Raw genomic sequence first — 18631 nt, forward strand, 5'->3', positions numbered from 1 at the left:
TTCTGCAACCCTCCCATCCTGTGCACTGGCAAAATTTCCTGCATATTCATTTTGTAAATTGTTCTGTAAATTGTGTCAGTAGCATGGCCCAAGCAGAGGGTCACCCCTTTGAGTCTGGTCTGCTTGAGATTTCTTCCTCAAATCATCAGAGGGAGTTTTTCCTTTCCACTGCTGTCTGTGTGCTTGCTCTGGGTGTTGGTAAGGTTAGACCTTACTTGTGTGAAGCGTCTTGAGGCAACTTTGTTGTGATTTGGCGCTATATTAATGAAAATAAATTGAAAATTGAAAATGACGTTTTAAGTTCCATGGTTAGTGTGCGTTGCTTTGAGATCAGAAGGTTCCTCTTTCAAAACCACCCAGGCCCATTATCCATGTAATGTGGTGCTGCTTCAGGAAGGGCATCCAGTTTAAAACATCTGCGAAATCAACATGCAAATCTCTGCTCTGGCAACTCCAACCAAAAGGGGAGATCCTGAAGAATGTACTTGTGCAGCATAAATTTCTATGTGCCAAAATTTGTCTGTGCTGTTTGATGTACTCCTCAAGTTCTTCTTCATTTTATTATGCTTAAGCCCATTGTGCAGCAGAGATGCAGCAGCCAAACGCAACATAGACATGCAGCAGCCCTGAAGTAAAAACAGACATTTAACAAACGATTAAGCACGAACATCCCTGTGCTAAATGCACAAGAGTCTCACACTGATCTTTGAAAATTTGCAAGAGTTCGAAGATGCAGAAGTAGCAGCACAACAGAGACACTCAACCGAATCAATCAACCGATTCACAAATCAGCGTAGTTCATATCCGTGAAACTTTTCTCCCATAATATTTGTGTTCTCTCCTTTCATATGCATCTCTAATGTCATAAAAGGAACAAAGGGTCAAAGGTTGTAGATATATGTACATGCAGATCCCACATAGGCAAGCACACACACACGCACACACACACACACACACACACACACACACACATTGCACGCACTCAGAGTCATTGTTTCACCAGCTGTGTATTAGTGACAATGCTTCGTTGCTGGCATAAGAACTTTTAAATATTTGAATATACTGTATGATGGTTCATTATAGAAACCCAGTTTATGGTATGGACACATTGGTGTTTTTAAAATAATGTGTTTTTTTGTTGTTTAATGTAAATAAATACTAAAGTTTGGTCATGTACAGGCAGAGCAGGATTGCGGGTGGTGAGAGTTACACCCTCGGCCTTGGACTTGGCAGCAGCCTGATGGTGTCGCTGGGGGCAGATGGTCGCTCTGTTAGCGTCAGCTGTTCACAGGAGCACAGATGAGGGACTTACTGTGTCAGACACACACTCGCGCCTGACCAACCAGTCACTGCTTCTGAATGAGATAATGTTTATCTGAAGATATGCCTCATTCCAGGTAAGATAAAGAAACAGGACTTCCTCATTTTGTGTTGTTTACTACCAGGCATCATGTGAGATTCTTATAGCTGTTATTATAATTTTGTAAAGTAATTGATTGGTCACACAGAGGAATTAGACATGCAAAAATTATGTCTTATAAAGTAAATGCCCTGAAACATTTCAACACCACATAAAATTGTAATTTTCATGCTCAATACTGTACCAGTGTTAATTAATAGCATATTTCATACTCACCTCTACAGGAGGACAGCAGGATCATTCAGCTGCTAAAGCTCTTTAATTCCTTTTGCTGACTTAAGGATCTGTGAGAACAGCTTATAAAGTGATTCTATACCATCTTGAGCAAGATATAAGATCCCAATGAAGACTGTTAGTGTTTTAGAAAGTGTGATATTTAGAAAGCTTGCATTTGTTTATGTTTTATAGCTTTGTTTTGTCTTTTGATCATCTGCAGAGGAATGGTCTATTTGAAGAGTTTCAGTCAGGTTTTAGAATTCATCATAGTACAGAAACAGCATTAGTGAAGGTTACAAATGATCTTCTTATGGCCTCAGACAGTGGACTCATCTCTGTGCTTGTTCTGTTAGACCTCAGTGCTGCTTTTGATACTGTTGACCATAAAATTTTATTACAGAGATTAGAGCATGCCATAGGTATTAAAGGCACTGCTCTGCGGTGGTTTGAATCATATTTGTCTAATAGATTACAATTTGTTCATGTAAATGGGGAATCTTCTTCACAGACTAAGGTTAATTATGGAGTTCCACAAGGTTCTGTGCTAGGACCAATTTTATTCACTTTATACATGCTTCCCTTAGGCAGTATTATTAGACGGTATTGCTTAAATTTTCATTGTTACGCAGATGATACCCAGCTTTATCTATCCATGAAGCCAGAGGACACACACCAATTAGCTAAACTGCAGGATTGTCTTACAGACATAAAGACATGGATGACCTCTAATTTCCTGCTTTTAAACTCAGATAAAACTGAAGTTATTGTACTTGGCCCCACAAATCTTAGAAACATGGTGTCTAACCAGATCCTTACTCTGGATGGTATTACCCTGACCTCTAGTAATACTGTGAGAAATCTTGGAGTCATTTTTGATCAGGATATGTCATTCAAAGCGCATATTAAACAAATATGTAGGACTGCTTTTTTGCATTTACGCAATATCTCTAAAATTAGAAAGGTCTTGTCTCAGAGCGATGCTGAAAAACTAATTCATGCATTTATTTCCTCTAGGCTGGACTATTGTAATTCATTATTATCAGGTTGTCCTAAAAGTTCCCTAAAAAGCCTTCAGTTAATTCAAAATGCTGCAGCTAGAGTACTAGCGGGGACTAGAAGGAGAGAGCATATCTCACCCATATTGGCCTCTCTTCATTGGCTTCCTGTTAATTCTAAAATATAATTTAAAATTCTTCTTCTTACTTATAAGGTTTTGAATAATCAGGTCCCTTCTTATCTTAGGGACCTCGTAGTACCATATCACCCCAATAGAGCGCTTCGCTCTCAGACTGCAGGCTTACTTGTAGTTCCTAGGGTTTGTAAGAGTAGAATGGGAGGCAGAGCCTTCAGCTTTCAGGCTCCTCTCCTGTGGAACCAGCTCCCAATTCAGATCAGGGAGACAGACACCCTCTCTACTTTTAAGATTAGGCTTAAAACTTTCCTTTTTGCTAAAGCTTATAGTTAGGGCTGGATCAGGTGACCCTGAACCATCCCTTAGTTATGCTGCTATAGATGTAGACTGCCTGGGGGTTCCCATGATGCACTGTTTCTTGATCTTTTTGCTCTGTATGCACCACTCTGCATTTAATCATTAGTGATCGATCTCTGCTCCCCTCCACAGCATGTCTTTTTCCTGGTTCTCTCCCTCAGCCCCAACCAGTCCCAGCAGAAGACTGCCCCTCCCTGAGCCTGGTTCTGCTGGAGGTTTCTTCCTGTTAAAAGGGAGTTTTTCCTTCCCACTGTAGCCAAGTGCTTGCTCACAGGGGGTCGTTTTGACCGTTGGGGTTTTACATAATTGTTGTATGGCCTTGCCTTACAATATAAAGCGCCTTGGGGCAACTGTTTGTTGTGATTTGGCGCTATATAAAAAAAAAATTGATTGATTGAATTGATTTTGGCTCAGTATCTTTTTCATGGGGCTGAAAAAAGTAATTCTTTGATATAGAGCCTGATCATTGACAGTACACTAATGCTATACTATATTATAATCACTATTTATATAGTGATTATGCTACTGCATATTATGCAGCAGCACAAAAATCAGAAACATTTGGTATCCCTAAATTTTTCAATAATGAAAAGCTTTAAAATATCCATTATTATAGATATAAAGGAAAAAATGTCAACACTTATTTCTTTAAAAAATCTTTTCTATTAGCTGATAAAACTGTGATTTCTTTTACATAATCTGCAGATCATAAGAAAATCCTGCTGTATATTTAATTATTTTTACTGGGGGATCAGGGAAGGTTTGTGACCCTGAATGATTCATTTCCTCAAAGAAACAGGAAAGAAAAAAATCTTAATTTTTGGGATAAAAAAATATTTGGTGATTTTTTTATTTTATTTTAATCTTCTGTTTGACCAATTGATAAAGAAAAATGCATCAAACATTGAATTTTTAATCAAAATCTGAATGTCTAAAACTTTTGCACAGTACTAACGGTGCTTCATTCTGACACAAAACAAATTTGCTATAATAAAAATCAGCAATATATTAATATTGTCACAATTGCACTACACTGGAAAGCTGATTTATAAGGCATGTTAGGACACATTTATGAAAATATTCATGCAATTATTAAGGTTGATATATTCAATTTGCTTGAGTAAATGTGTATTATGTATTATCATTTGTAGGAGATACAAAGTTCATACTTCCTCCTTTTCTAGGCATTTGAATGCATCACCTTTGAGTAACAACATAGTACTTAACCACATGAACTAAACAATATGTCTGTGTGATGGTGGCAGTGAGCCATCAGGTCTTTCCCTCATATGTGTCCTGTTCTTCAACAAAAGACCTAGCAACAAGTGAACAAGAAGCAAAACCCACAGGATATCCCCAGTTTCCTTCCACAGTTCCTGAAAACTGTACAATGACTTGGTCGTGGGAAAGAGAGAGACAAATCCTTCCGTTAAACAATATATTAAAACCCTCTGGAGAGCATGCACCATTTGACTGTATTATGACTTATTCAAGTCAAACAAAATAAAAGGAATATTTTGCAAATATGGACCCACGGGTGCTTTGTTGGACTTTCTGCACAGGAAAACCGGAGCGGAAACTGTGTTTGCAGTTTCCATGGAGCTGACAACTCTTCTCTCTCTGCAGGTGCACAACAGGAAATGATTTAGTGCAAATTCTTCCTTCAGGATTTTCCTCTTTGTCTGGACAACACATGCAGAACATTCCAGCATCCTCCTCCCTTCAGTGAAGACACCATCCAGACCAAAAACACAATAACAGGGATAATAACTCCACAATGGCGGTGACTTCCCTCTATGTGACTGAGGAGCCGCGAGCCGCTGCAGCCGAAGTGGACATTTGTACATTAGAGATTACTAAGAAGTATGAAGTCATCCCATCTACTGTCTGCTCTGTGTGTCTCACGTTAGGCCTCGTGTACTGCTTATTCGGTAAGTAGTTTATAACAACACTGAGACTTAGAGAAAGCTAGCATTGCTCCTCAGGTGTCGTTTTGTAGATACAATTAAATACTCCACAGAAACACTGACGTGATGCATCCTTAAAAATTAGAAAAGAAAGTAAGAAAAGAAATTTCAAGTTTCTAAGAAGTCATCTGATTCTGCACCTGTTGTTTTAAATGCAAAGGAGCTGCTTTGGTCTGGATAGAAAATTACTTTGTCGTTGACATTAATTTTCTGTTCTCGCTTACTCCAATCAAGGGTATTCTTAATCAGTAAGATTAACAACATTATTACCTTTAAAAAGATCATGGAAACATTTAATGCCCTTCTTACCCCATAGATAAAATGCAGCATCTAAGAAGGAAGGTGGAAAGAGGTGATTAAGAGCCAAGAGCAGAAACAGAAACACATTTGAAGTGAAGCTGAAATTGATGCCATATTTTAAGAGAGACAAGAGACAACATGACTGAGCTTGTAACTGACACCAAGTTTTTAACCATTAAATCTCTGCCCAGTAATAAAACATCAAATCTGCTCCTCTTTCCATGACAAAAACTCCTGTAACAGTGAAATGTGCCGTTCATTTCCACACCTGACGCTGTGTTGATCCGGGACGTCGTCTGACTTCCACAGGAATTGCGGAAGACGTGGACATCTGCACTTTTTCGTCACACTGAGACAGACGTACGGAGGAATTCTGCACGTCGCGGTGGAGCCGCATGGCGCAAAGCAACGCCATGATGAAGCCTCACAGGACATGTCCTGGCATGTCCAGCTCATTCACAATTTCTCGGATAGTCACACGACTGAAAAGCCACCGAAAGCTGTCTGAAAGCCATCTGAAAGCCGTCCTGTGAGACCAACACAGAGGTGCTTTTGTCCCACGCCATTCGCGGCATGGTGGCACATCCCTCCGCTTCTCTTTCCATGAAAAAAACTCCTGTAACAGTGGAATGTGCCGAAAAAGTCTTGATGTCCACGTCTTCTGCCATTTTTGTGGAAGTCAGACGACATCCCGGATCAACAAAGCCTTCACGTTGGAAATGATCTGGTTGTTTCAGCGGGGTTTCAGCCTGTCGATTGGCGCTCGGAGTGCGCCGCGCTCTCAGACGCTGTGGGCGGTCTTTAAACCGGCTGGAGCACTCCTTAATCTGTGTAATCCCCAAAAAATCGTCCCTGAAAGCCATCTGAATTTTCCGAAAGGTGTCCACCTGGAGGTGTCTCACAGTTTCTGGAAAAATTTGATGCAGCAAAGCTCCAAATCGTTCAGACATTTTATTCGCAATAAAAATCCGACGAGAGGGGTGGACCACTGCTCACACAAAGCCTGCTCACAGGCGTATGACGCAACCGACAGGCGTGAAAAAACTCACGCATGCGCACGAAGGTTCAAGCTTTGCTGATGCAATCACACGTGATTCAAATCCATATGGTTTTTGAAAAAAATAAAAAGGACCGATACTTTTCTAACAGACCTCGTATGTGTTCGTTATTCTTCATTCAGTAATTTCCAAACCCGCCTACTCCAATTAAGGATGATGTGGGGGGGTCATTGGGTGAGAGGTGAGGTACACCCTGAACAAGCTGCCAGTCTACCGCGGGGCAAACACACAGACTCATTCACACTCTCACTCAAACTGAGACACATTCTCTCTCTCTCTTTCTCTTTCTCTGAACACAGAATTTGTGTTAAACATGAAATCTAAAGCATATTTAACTTTAAACAATTTTTGCACATTATGACGATGGAACTAAATGTCATTTAATACAGATGGATGCAGCTTGTAGTTTTTAAGGTACTGTGGTCCTCACTGTCACTATTTGGAGATCTTCCTGTTCAGGCTGTTTCACACTTTAAGTAGTCGGCTCCCCTGGCGGATTACATTTCTGATGGCAGGTGTGTGGAAGCAGCCAGGGGTTTAGTGTGGATAAGCAGGAGCAGGCAGATGGGTTCTCTCTGAGTTTGGCAGCAGCAGACTTGAAGTTCCACCTGTTGCAGTGACATCTCACTGCTTTTAAAGTGCAAAACGTGACAAAGGCTTCTTTTGCATCTTGGAAAGGACTTTCTACTTTCTAACAAATGTCTGTGTTCCAGCTAACAAATATTTACCAAAGAAAACAAAATGAGGCAACATGGCCTTCTGTCTGTGTTCTCACTGACAAACACAAACTCAACAAACACAAACTGTGACCGAAACAAGGAATCATGTGTCCTCAGGATCCTCTTAAGAGACATACTACCAAAGACATCTCGCCCCCTTAGGTCATTAGTTAGTGTACAAGTCCTAGAACCATACAGTAATACAATAAGACAGGAAGCACAGACCCTAATTAATTGGACCTTCATTGTCCTACAGATATTGGCATCACTAAACACCTCTGTCCAGGGCCCTCATGACACCAGGTGTCTTTCCATCCCAATGGCCAACAGTCCAGAGACATGAATGTTACTGATGAGCTAAATAAATATTTCAACACATTCAACATTTTCACTACACGCAGATGCACTTTTGATGATTGAGTCAGGAAAGGTTTTGATTCATGACACCAAGATGGTGTGAGTCCTCACTCAACTTCTCAAGTGTTGCCATTGATTTTTCCAAAAAAAAATCATGTGCACTCAAATTAGTGATGAATTAACACTAGAAGATTCCTTTGTAATGACCTGTACTCATGCATGCAATGATGCAAATTTTGGGATTGGGAAAACATGGTTTCACGTTTAAGTACACGACAACAATGCAAAAATATTTCAAATTAAAGAGCTGATAACACAGAAAAAAGGTGCTACTTATACTTTGGCGCAACTTGTATGTTGTTTCCCTCTTCAAGAGGCATGTTTCAACACGTGCAACTTATAGTCCCTTATACTCCATCCCCAAGGTTGGGTAGGATTACTTTGAAAGAATACATGTGGATTACATGAATGTATGTACATACATTTGGATTACTTGTAATCTGATTACGTTTGGATTACATTTCAAAGTAACCCTACCCAACCTTGTCCATCCCCTCCAGTTTGCTAATACAATGACTCATAAACAATGAATGCTTTCATCTTGTAACTCACCAAATTAAAAGGGCATGTAATGAGAATAAACTCTGTAAAATCAGGTGAGCTCTGATGCACCAGATTAATCCAAAAAGCACTATTGCTTTTGCCTATATATCCCATAATATCTGCTAACTGCTGGATTGCTAAAGGATGCTGGTTTCATGATGAATTAGGAGCAGGTGTGGTTGTCACTGAGGGAGACATGCGATTCCAACTCAAAACTGCTGAGCATGCAGAAATGTACTAAATTGGAACGGTATACACTTAATTTTTCAATGTTTTGATTTGATTTAACCTTTATTTAACCAGGTAAGTTATTAAGAAAAATAATTCTTATTTACAATAACGACCTGGTGGATAGGGAGAAACACAGAGGTAAATCACAAAAGTGGATCAAACAACACACTTTTACAGTATATACAACAGAACAGGTTTACAACTGTAGAATTAGGAATGTTATTGTAGGAAACAATAACATTTTCAGTCATATACACAGAAAAAGTGGTGGTTATGTGCCAAAACTCCCATGACGAGGTCATACCTCTGGAAAAATTCTGCATAAATGACTTTATATGAATTTACCTGAAAAAAAGAAAGCATGGCAGAAGGCATGCAGTATGTGAAGACTCTCTGTATGTGTGTGTGTGTGTGTGTGTGTGTGTGTGTGTGTGTGTGTGTGTGTGTGTGTGTGTGTGTGTGTGTGAGAGAGAGAGAGAGAGAGAGAGAGAGAGAGAGAGAGAGAGAGAGAGAGAGAGAGACTGTTTCCTTCCAGATAAATAAACAATTATTTTCAGATTGTTTAATAGCAGTCATATTCTAAAACTCAAATTAAGTCCACACAACCATGTGGAAAGTTTTGTGTACAAATGTAGAAAAGGAAGACACATCTTCCTTCACTTGCTGTCTTTGTATGCGGTTTTGAAGTTAAATGTACTTTGAAAAGAGCTTGTTGGTATGTTTCAGTCATTTCAAAAGCCTCGATCTGGCCACTGCTGCTTCTGAATAAGACATGACACAAAACTAAAGTCATTTCAAATGGCAACTTTCTGGCTTTAAGAAATACTATAAGAAATCAAGAAAAAAAATTGTGGCAGTCAGTAACGGTTACTTTTTTAGACCAAGCAGAGGGAAAAAAATATGGAATCACTCAATTCTGAGGAATAAATTATGGAATCACACTGTAAATTTTCATCCCTAAAACTAACACCTGCATCAAATCAGATCTGCTCGTTAGTCTGCATCTAAAAAGGAGTGATCACACCTTGGAGAGCTGTTGCACCAATTGGACTGACATGAATCATGGCTCCAACAAGAGAGATGTCAATTGAAACAAAGGAGAGGATTATCAAACTCTTAAGAGGGTAAATCATCACGCAATGTTGCAAAAGATGTTGGTTGTTCACAGTCAGCTGTGTCTAAACTCTGGACCAAATACAAACAACATGGGAAGGTTGTTAAAGGCAAACATACTGGTACAGCAAGGAAGACATCAAAGCCTCAAGACAGAAAACTTAAAGCAATATGTCTCAAAAATCAAAAACGCACAACAAAACAAATGAGGAACGAATGGGAGGAAACTGGAGTCAACGTCTGTGACCGAACTGTAAGAAACCGCCTAAAGGAAATGGGATTTACATACAGAAAAGCTAAACGAAAGCCATCATTAACACCTAAACAGAAAAAAACAAGGTTACAATGGGCTAAGGAAAAGTAATCATGGACTGTGGATGACTGGATGAAAGTCATATTCAGTGATGAATCTCGAATCTGCATTGGGCAAGGTGATGATGCTGGAACTTTTGTTTGGTGCCGTTCCAATGAGATTTATAAAAATGACTGCCTGAAGAGAACATGGAAATTTCCACAGTCATTGATGATATGGGGCTGCATGTCAGGTAAAGGCACTGGGGAGATGGCTGTCATTACATCATCAATAAATGCACAGGTTTACGTTGATATTTTGGACACTTTTCTTATCCCATCAATTGAAAGGATGTTTGGGGATGATGAAATCATTTTTCAAGATGATAATGCATCTTGCCATAGAGCAAAAACTGTGAAAACATTCCTTGCAAAAAGACACATAGGGTCAATGTCATGGCCTGCAAATAGTCCGGATCTTAATCCAATTGAAAATCTTTGGTGGAAGTTGAAGAAAATGGTCCATGACAAGGCTCCAACCTGCAAAGCTTGAAATGACTTTAGTTTTGTGTCATGTCTGTGATGTGCTTTTTTTCTACAAAAATTAAACAACTGAATGAACATCCTCCGAGGCCGGTGATTCCATAATTTTTTGCCAGGGGTTGTACTATAAAAGAAAAGTGAACTTTTAAATTAAGGACTTGGAAATATTTAAGAAAGTAACTGGAACCATATTTTGTTTCCCCTTTTCAGGATATCACTGCTTGAAAATGGTGATGTTCTTCTCTGGTTTTGTGCCTGGATCAGCTGCACTGTTCCTGTTGTACCACAAGGAGCCTGTGCTGGATGCACAGCTGGGCCCAGAGGCAATGGCAGGGATCGGCCTGGGGGTGGGTGTGCTCTGTGGGTTGATGACTATGCTTGTGTCCACTATGGGGCTCCTTCTCAGCGGCCTGCAGTTGGGGTGCCTACTCTCCCTTCACTTCCTGGTGGTTCTGGGACAGTTTTACAGCCTTACCCCAGTGTGGCTGCCTCTCAGTGCCGTTCTGGCTGCCAGCATCCTGACTGCTGTTTTTACACTTCAGTGGCAGAAATTGTTCACCATCATCTCCACATCTGTTTTTGGAGCAGCGACTGTGATGCTGTGTATGGATTACCTTTTGGGAACATTTATGTTGCCAGATCAAGTGTATGAAATGTTTCGCCAAGTTGCACCGCGCCCAATGTGTTGGTTCAACTGGGTGATCACTGCCATCTCTCCTGTTATGACCCTGATGGGCGTGTTGGTGCAGTGGAAGTTTACAGCAAATGGAGCATCATCACACACAGAAGGTGAATTGCGCTTTGCTTTGCTTTGCCTCATTTCAGTCTGCACTTACTGGTGCATTCAGTTTCAGGCTGTCTTCATGTTAAATGGACCCTGTGGAGCTAAAAATATAGTTTTTGTAAACGGAAAAAAACTTTTTAACTTGTTTTTATGCCTCACCTCTTCACTATGTTGCTGGATGATAAAGTTGCAAACAAAAAGCAGAAGAAACATGTGAAGCAACACAGATATAAGGAGGAAAGAAGCAGACGTCAACCTTATCAGCGACGGCGGCCTCCACTCCTGAAACGCTACGCTGGAGATGTTTTAGCCCCGGTCAGTATTTTAGCTTATATTTGCTTTACATTGATTTTTATCTATTTATTAGTAGGTTTTTTTAATTCTTCAGATGCAGACATAAGCTAGAAGGTTACTTAGAGAGTTCAGACCTCCAACTGTATATCTGATTCTGGCTCTGCTGTTCTATTCCAATTCTACTTCTACAGTTTTATTAATTTCCTACTTTAGCAACTCCTTATTCTGGATCTATTCCACAAATAATGTATTCTTGCTGGGATTTGTCTCATGTTCTGCTCGTCCCTGTCCTTGAACAAATTTGAAATATAGTACCATCTTGGAGAATCTAAAATGACTGTCACTGTCATTTTGGCATCCCCTTGATTCACACAAACAACAAAAAAAGTATGCTAACCTGGTGGAAAGGGTAGCTGTAGCCATGTAGGGGTCAATTAATGATTACACAATAGTCAAAATTTAAAAATACTCCATTTTCAAAGGTATGCCCTACTATTTGTGTGATCATAAGAATTCTATAAATGTATAGTTTCTACTAGCCACAGCAGAAATGCACTGACTTACAGGGTAAAAAAGTACAATCTGGGGTAAAAACCGAAAAATATATATATTTATCCCTCTCCTGTCCAAACTACACCTCGGAATTGAGACAAACTTGGTACACATTTACTTTGACATACAGGGATTGAAGCTATTGAGCACTGTAGTAGTAGTAGTAGTAGTAGTAGAAGTAGTAATAAAGGACAGACACAGGTTTGTGCTGCATCATCATCTGCAAGTCTGCTAAAAGGTTGTTGTCATACTTTTCTATTCTCTTCCATTTCCTTTGAACTTTTTACCACTTCATTTTTGCAAGTACCAGTAGCCGTAACAGTAGCACAGCAGTAGTAATAGAGGTGTCTCTTTTTGAGGCAGTTTTAGTCATGCCCTAAAAGTTCTCTGGAATCTGGGATAGGTGGGAGGTGATAGCTTTGTTGGTGAAGATGAAGTTTTCATTTCAGTCTCTGAATCAAACCCAGCCTGGGGTGGAGGTGTCATGGACTGAGGTTCCCCCTATACTAGATTTATATATTCACTATCTGAAGATGCAAACCGGAGTTTCGTTCTGTACTGAGTTTACCGTTTCTGTGTGCAGACCAAACCCAGTTTTACAGGTAGGTCATTTTTCTCCATAAATTAAAACAAGCTCTCAGTCCTTTTCGCACACAGAAAGGGTAAACTCATTACAGAACAAATTTCCCATATTTGGAGCATGCACAGATAACAAATATACATATCTGGTACAGCTGTCATCTCAATACGTGGCAGTAGGTAATCAGCTGGAGTCATAGAATTCAATTGACCTTGACCTGGTTTGCTCTTTCCTTTGCAAAGGAAGTATTCTGGATGATTCCTTTTTAAAAAATCATGTTTTACCTCAACTAATAATTTGCATCTATTTTTTAAACAAAATTTCAGCAACTACACTCAACAAAAATATAAACGCAACACTTTTGGTTTTGCTCCCATTTTGTATGAGATGAACTCAAAGATCTAAAACTTTTTCCACATACACAATATCACCATTTCCCTCAAATATTGTTCACAAACCAGTCTAAATCTGTGATAGTGAGCACTTCTCCTTTGCTGAGATAATCCATCCCACCTCACAGGTGTGCCATATCAAGATGCTGATTAGACACCATGATTAGTGCACAGGTGTGCCTTAGACTGCCCACAATAAAAGGCCACTCTGAAAGGTGCAGTTTTATCACACAGCACAATGCCACAGATGTCGCAAGATTTGAAGGAGCGTGCAATTGGCATGCCGACAGCAGGAATGTCAACCAGAGCTGTTGCTCGTGTATTGAATGTTCATTTCTCTACCATAAGCCGTCTCCAAAGGCGTTTCAGAGAATTTGGCAGTACATCCAACCAGCCTCACAACCGCAGACCACGTGTAACCACACCAGCCCAGGACCTCCACATCCAGCATGTTCACCTCCAAGATCGTCTGAGACCAGCCACTCGGACAGCTGCTGAAACAATCGGTTTGCATAACCAAAGAATTTCTGCACAAACTGTCAGAAACTGTCTCAGGGAAGCTCATCTGCATGCTCGTCGTCCTCATCGGGGTCTCGACCTGACTCCAGTTTCTCGTCGTAACCGACTTGAGTGGGCAAATGCTCACGTTCGCTGGCGTTTGGCACGTTGGATAGGTGTTCTCTTCACGGATGAATCCCGGTTCACACTGTTCATGGCAGATGGCAGACAGCGTGTGTGGCGTCGTGTGGGTGAGCGATTTTCTGATGTCAGTGTTGTGGAACGAGTGGCCCATGGTGGCGGCGGGGTTATGGTATGGGCAGGCGTCTGTTATGGACGAAGAACACAGGTGCATTTTATTGATGGCATTTTGAATGCACAGAGATACCGTGACGAGATCCTGAGGTCCATTGTTGTGCCATACATCCAAGACCATCACCTCATGTTGCAGCAGGATAATGCACGGCCCCATGTTGCAAGGATCTGTACACAATTCTTGGAAGCTGAAAATGTCCCAGTTCTTGCATGGCCGGCATACTCACCGGACATGTCACCCATTGAGCATGTTTGGGATGCTCTGGACCGGTGTATATGACAGCGTGTACCAGTTCCTGCCAATATCCAGCAACTTCGCACAGCCATTGAAGAGGAGTGGACCAACATTCCACAGGCCACAATTGACAACCTGATCAACTCTATGCGAAGGAGATGTGTTGCACTGCATGAGGCAAATGGTGGTCACACCAGATACTGACTGGTATCCCCCCCAATAAAACAAAACTGCACCTTTCAGAGTGGCCTTTTATTGGGGGCAGTCTAAGGCACACCTGTGCACTAATCATTGTGTCTAATCAGCATCTTGGTATGGCACACCTGTGAGGTGGGATGGATTATCTCAGCAAAGGAGAAGTGCTCACTATCACAGATTTAGACTGGTTTGTGAACAATATTTGAGGGAAATGGTGATATTGTGTATGTGGAAAAAGTTTTAGATCTTTGAGTTCATCTCATACAAAATGGGAGCAAAACCAAAAGTGTTGCGTTTATATTTTTGTTGAGTTGTTTGTCTCCTATGCAAACTGAAATTGAAATTAGCCTTTTGGACATATTTATGCAGGCTACAGTATACTAAGGCTGGATTGTGTTGTTTTACTCCCTCTGGTGGTACCAATTAGGACAAAACTGTCTGGACTATCCACCAAGTATTATGAAATTCAGTCTGGTAGGTTTTGTTTAATCCCTGACAAAAAGGCATACAAAAAAGCAACAAATGGTATTGAAAACAGAACAGAACTAATAATCAAAAAGCAAAAATGTTGCAAATATAACGTTTCTAAATATCAAATGACATTATAACAAGAAAATACAACCCTGATTCCAATGAAGTTGGGACGTTGTGTGAAATGTAAATAAAAACAGAATACAATGATTTGCAAATCCTCTTTAACCTATATTCAATTGAATACACCAAAAAGACAAGATATTTAATGTTCACACTGATAGACTTTTTTTTTTTTGTGCAAATATTTGCTTATTGTGAAATGGATGCCTGCAACACGTTTCAAAAAAGTTGGGACAAGGGCAACAAAAGACTGGGAAAGTTGATGAACGCTCACAGAACACCTGTTTGGAACATTCCACAGGTGAACAGGTAATTGGACACAGGTGAGTGTCATGATTGGGTATAAAAGGAGCATCCCCAAAAGGCTCAGCCGTTCACAAGCAAAGATGGGGTTAGGATCACCACTTTGTGAACAACTGCGTGAAAAAAATAGTCCAACAGTCTAAGAACAATGTTTCTCAATGTTCAATTGCAAAGAATTTAGTGATTCCATCAACTACAGTCCATAATATAATCAGAAGATTCAGAGAATCTGGAGAACTTTCTACACTTAAGCGGCACTGCATTAAAAACCAACATCATTGTGTAAAGGATCTTACCTCGTGGGCTCAGGAACAGCTCAGAAAACCACTTTTTATGTTTTCTGCGGACAGTTCTTGGGCTGCGCACTATGATGTCATTTGTTTACGCACAGCGGGCGGGTATAGCCAGATAGCGCTGACGTAAATCTACGATACCGGCCTAGCAACGCCTCGGTAAAGTGATAATAATGTCCAGCAGTTTGCCCGGTGCTGTCTTCTTTGCCACCGTCACCAGAGAGTCCAGCTTCATGCCAACCACAGAGCCAGCCCATCTTCTTGGATGTGCTGCCCCCCAGCACTCCACAGAGCAAAAGTGGATACTGGATACTACAGACTGCTTGAACATCCACAGGAGTTTCCTGGAGATGTTAAATGACTGCAGCCTCCTCAGGAAGTACGGCCTGCTCTGTCCCTTCCTGTACAGGTGGTTGGTGTGGGTTTTACAGTCCATTTTGCTGTCCATCCACAGCCCTGAGGTACTTGTAGGAATCCACAGCCTCCACCTCAACTCCCTAATAATGTACAGACACCCCCCAAAAAATTTTTGCTTGATGCTTTAATGGATTTTGAAAAATAAGAATTGGGAAAACTGGCCCTTTACATGCATATCAATGGAGAAAAAAAAAAAAATCAGCAATAACCAATATTTATTCAAGAACACTAAGATTATGGAAGGACAATGGAAGGATAGAAACACAATTATATTTATGACTGTACAAAAATTAAAGGGATTTTCAGACAAGATTAATAAAATCACATAATTAATTTAATGTGGTTTGTGAGTATATGTTCATCATATCTGGATTGCCAGTCCAATATGCATCTCATGTAAACGGTATTGCATTCTATGGAGGTCCCAACCCTTTTTTCAGTTTGTCTGTTGGGCTAACATGGCTTTATTCTAATGTAGTTCTTTTACACACACACAAAAAAAATGTTATTTGGACACGTGTTTCTTTTCTTTAGTGCATAAATTAAAATTAATGGCAAGTAAGTGCAGATTTCTTAATATCATTAGCAAGCCTCTATAAGGTTGACTTCTCACATCTCAGTTTTTTCAGGGTGCTCTGAATGCATCATTGTACAACAGAAAACAAACTGCCACATGGGATTGTTTTTTTCCTTCCCACAATGTAAAAATACAGCACATATGTATTAAGAATGTTTCTGTTTGGCTTTCAGAGTTATCTCCAGAGCCTTCGGGAGCATCAGACAGGAACAGGGTCCTCCACCAGCAGCATCAGCACCATCACACATACTGGAACTGACTTGGACTTTGAGACGGGCTCCATGGTGCCCTTGACCCCCGCCTCGCCTGCCTTTAGGGTTTGAATGAACACAGCATCAACTAACTGTAAAGGGCACATCTTGATGAAACGTTTGACATATCTGACAATCACAACATTTGAAAGCCAAACCAGCTTCATGAGTAATTTATTACATGTAGATTTGAGATGAGTGGACATTATCAGTGAAGGATGGAAGAGAAAATAACATTATCAGCAGTGAGCACAGCATTGTCTGTGTCAGACTACACAAATGCAGGAATAACATGTAAATACATAATTTACAGCATGTTTCCATCTATGGCAGAAAATTGCTGTACATAACTTTGGAAATAAGAACTTTACTGGTCTGCACCTATGTGGTGGTAGAGTGAGTCACTTCCTCGGTTACTGCACAACAGTTTTGAAGATCCAGATTATTTTTGCACATGGAAAAATAAATGAATGATATTTAGTTTAGGAGAGAATGCAGAACAATGAGCGCATTTCACTGCATTATTACAGTTTATTTCACTGATGCTTAAGTATTGTCATCTAAACGTCCTCTTAATGTTTGAGGAATCGATGAATGATTGAAAAAGGTTTCTTTTCTAAATTATGTGTGCATGAATAAAAAAAATGAAATATCCTGTTGTGTAGCTGTTAATTATTTTGATTTGATGCAGATTTAATATCACACATATTTATCACACATGAATGTTTTCCAATTATAGAAACACTCAACAGTATCTAGAATTAATGGGATTGTTGTTGTTGAAATAGGAATGCCTGGTGGCCCCCTGGTGGCTCAGTCATCACACTGCATCTAGTACAGTATGTTGCAGTGTTTGGGGGTATGCTTTCTCCACTGCATAGTAGTGTTGGTTTACCCGCCCGTACTATGTGCCTTTGAACATGCATGTATGACTGTTAGTCCACGTCACTGTAGCATCAGTATTGCTGGGACCCCCATGGAACAAGCGTCCAATAGGTCTGGGCTAAGAACTGAAGTCAGTCGGGCCCATTTCGTCCCACACTGCCAGTACTCAGAACCCTAAATCAAAGACATGGCATCTCAAAGTGACGTGCAGCAAACAAAACCTCCAAATAAGTGGGTACAAATGGGAAGACTTGCACTTACTTTCAAACAGATCAGTTTTTTGTTCTTATTTAAGTACAAGGCTGACTCCACATTACCGGGAATATTGATCATGAGTTTAGGAAACCCACGGTCGAGTTTGAATCCAGTGTATCGCCATACCTAGTTTTCTGTGCAAGGGCATGAATTCTTTAAGCCACAGTGAGCAGTGATAAGAACATAAAGGCAGAGTGGTGCATTGCAGCCTGTGTGAAATTATGAAACAAACTGCTCATGTAGTCACCTTTCAGAAAATAAGACGCCCCAGTCTGCTCAGAGTGAACAGCTCCATTGAGGCTCCCTTGAAAGTTCTTCCAAAGTGCAGATATTAGGATGGGACGGCTGTAGCCAGAGCTGGACACCGTCCACACATACTGAACATATAGAACTCAAGAGACGGACCTACCAAAGGAAGAAATAATATATTATTCAGCCGTCTGCTTTGGGCAATAATGAACAAGGTCAAATATCTATTCCTGCCAGGTATCTGTCAATCATGGGTTTTGAGATATCACTAGGGATGGATGTTTCCCTCAGTTCTGATTTGATCTTGAATTTAAAGAAACTGGATCACTGCATAAACACTCACGGAGAACATGTCACACTATTTGACTTTAGCTCAATTACTTCCCATTTTATGGTGCACAAACTACAGTGAGGAATATTTTACCACTTTTATTGGTCATTTAATTGACTGGTCTGCTCCCAGGGTCATTCTGAGAATTTATGGGATCCCCAACACGTTTCTAGACATCATAGCCAGTCAATAAACATGTACTGCAATTTGCTGTACGGAGCAGAGGCAGAAACTTTCACTTTCCAGTGAACACTGGCGTTTGTCAGGAATATGTTCAGTGCTTGCATTGACAGTTGGGTAGGGCTGAGTAAATCAGCAGCA

The 18631-nt window shown here is 40.4% G+C and overlaps 1 protein-coding gene across 1 annotated transcript; it reads left to right on the forward strand.

The window, feature by feature from the left end:
- The first annotated feature begins 1235 nt into the window (after positions 1-1235).
- On the forward strand, positions 1236-17227 carry LOC117512818 (transmembrane protein 198-like). Its single transcript, XM_034173050.1, has 5 exons — positions 1236-1397; positions 4752-5056; positions 10518-11096; positions 11279-11406; positions 16513-17227. Exons 2-5 carry the CDS (start codon positions 4903-4905, stop codon positions 16660-16662), a joined length of 1011 nt encoding a protein of 336 aa, XP_034028941.1. The 5' UTR covers positions 1236-1397; positions 4752-4902; the 3' UTR covers positions 16663-17227.
- Positions 17228-18631: the final 1404 nt, after the last annotated feature.

This window comes from Thalassophryne amazonica, chromosome 6 (genome assembly GCF_902500255.1).
Source record: "Thalassophryne amazonica chromosome 6, fThaAma1.1, whole genome shotgun sequence".
Lineage (NCBI taxonomy): Eukaryota > Metazoa > Chordata > Actinopteri > Batrachoidiformes > Batrachoididae > Thalassophryne > Thalassophryne amazonica.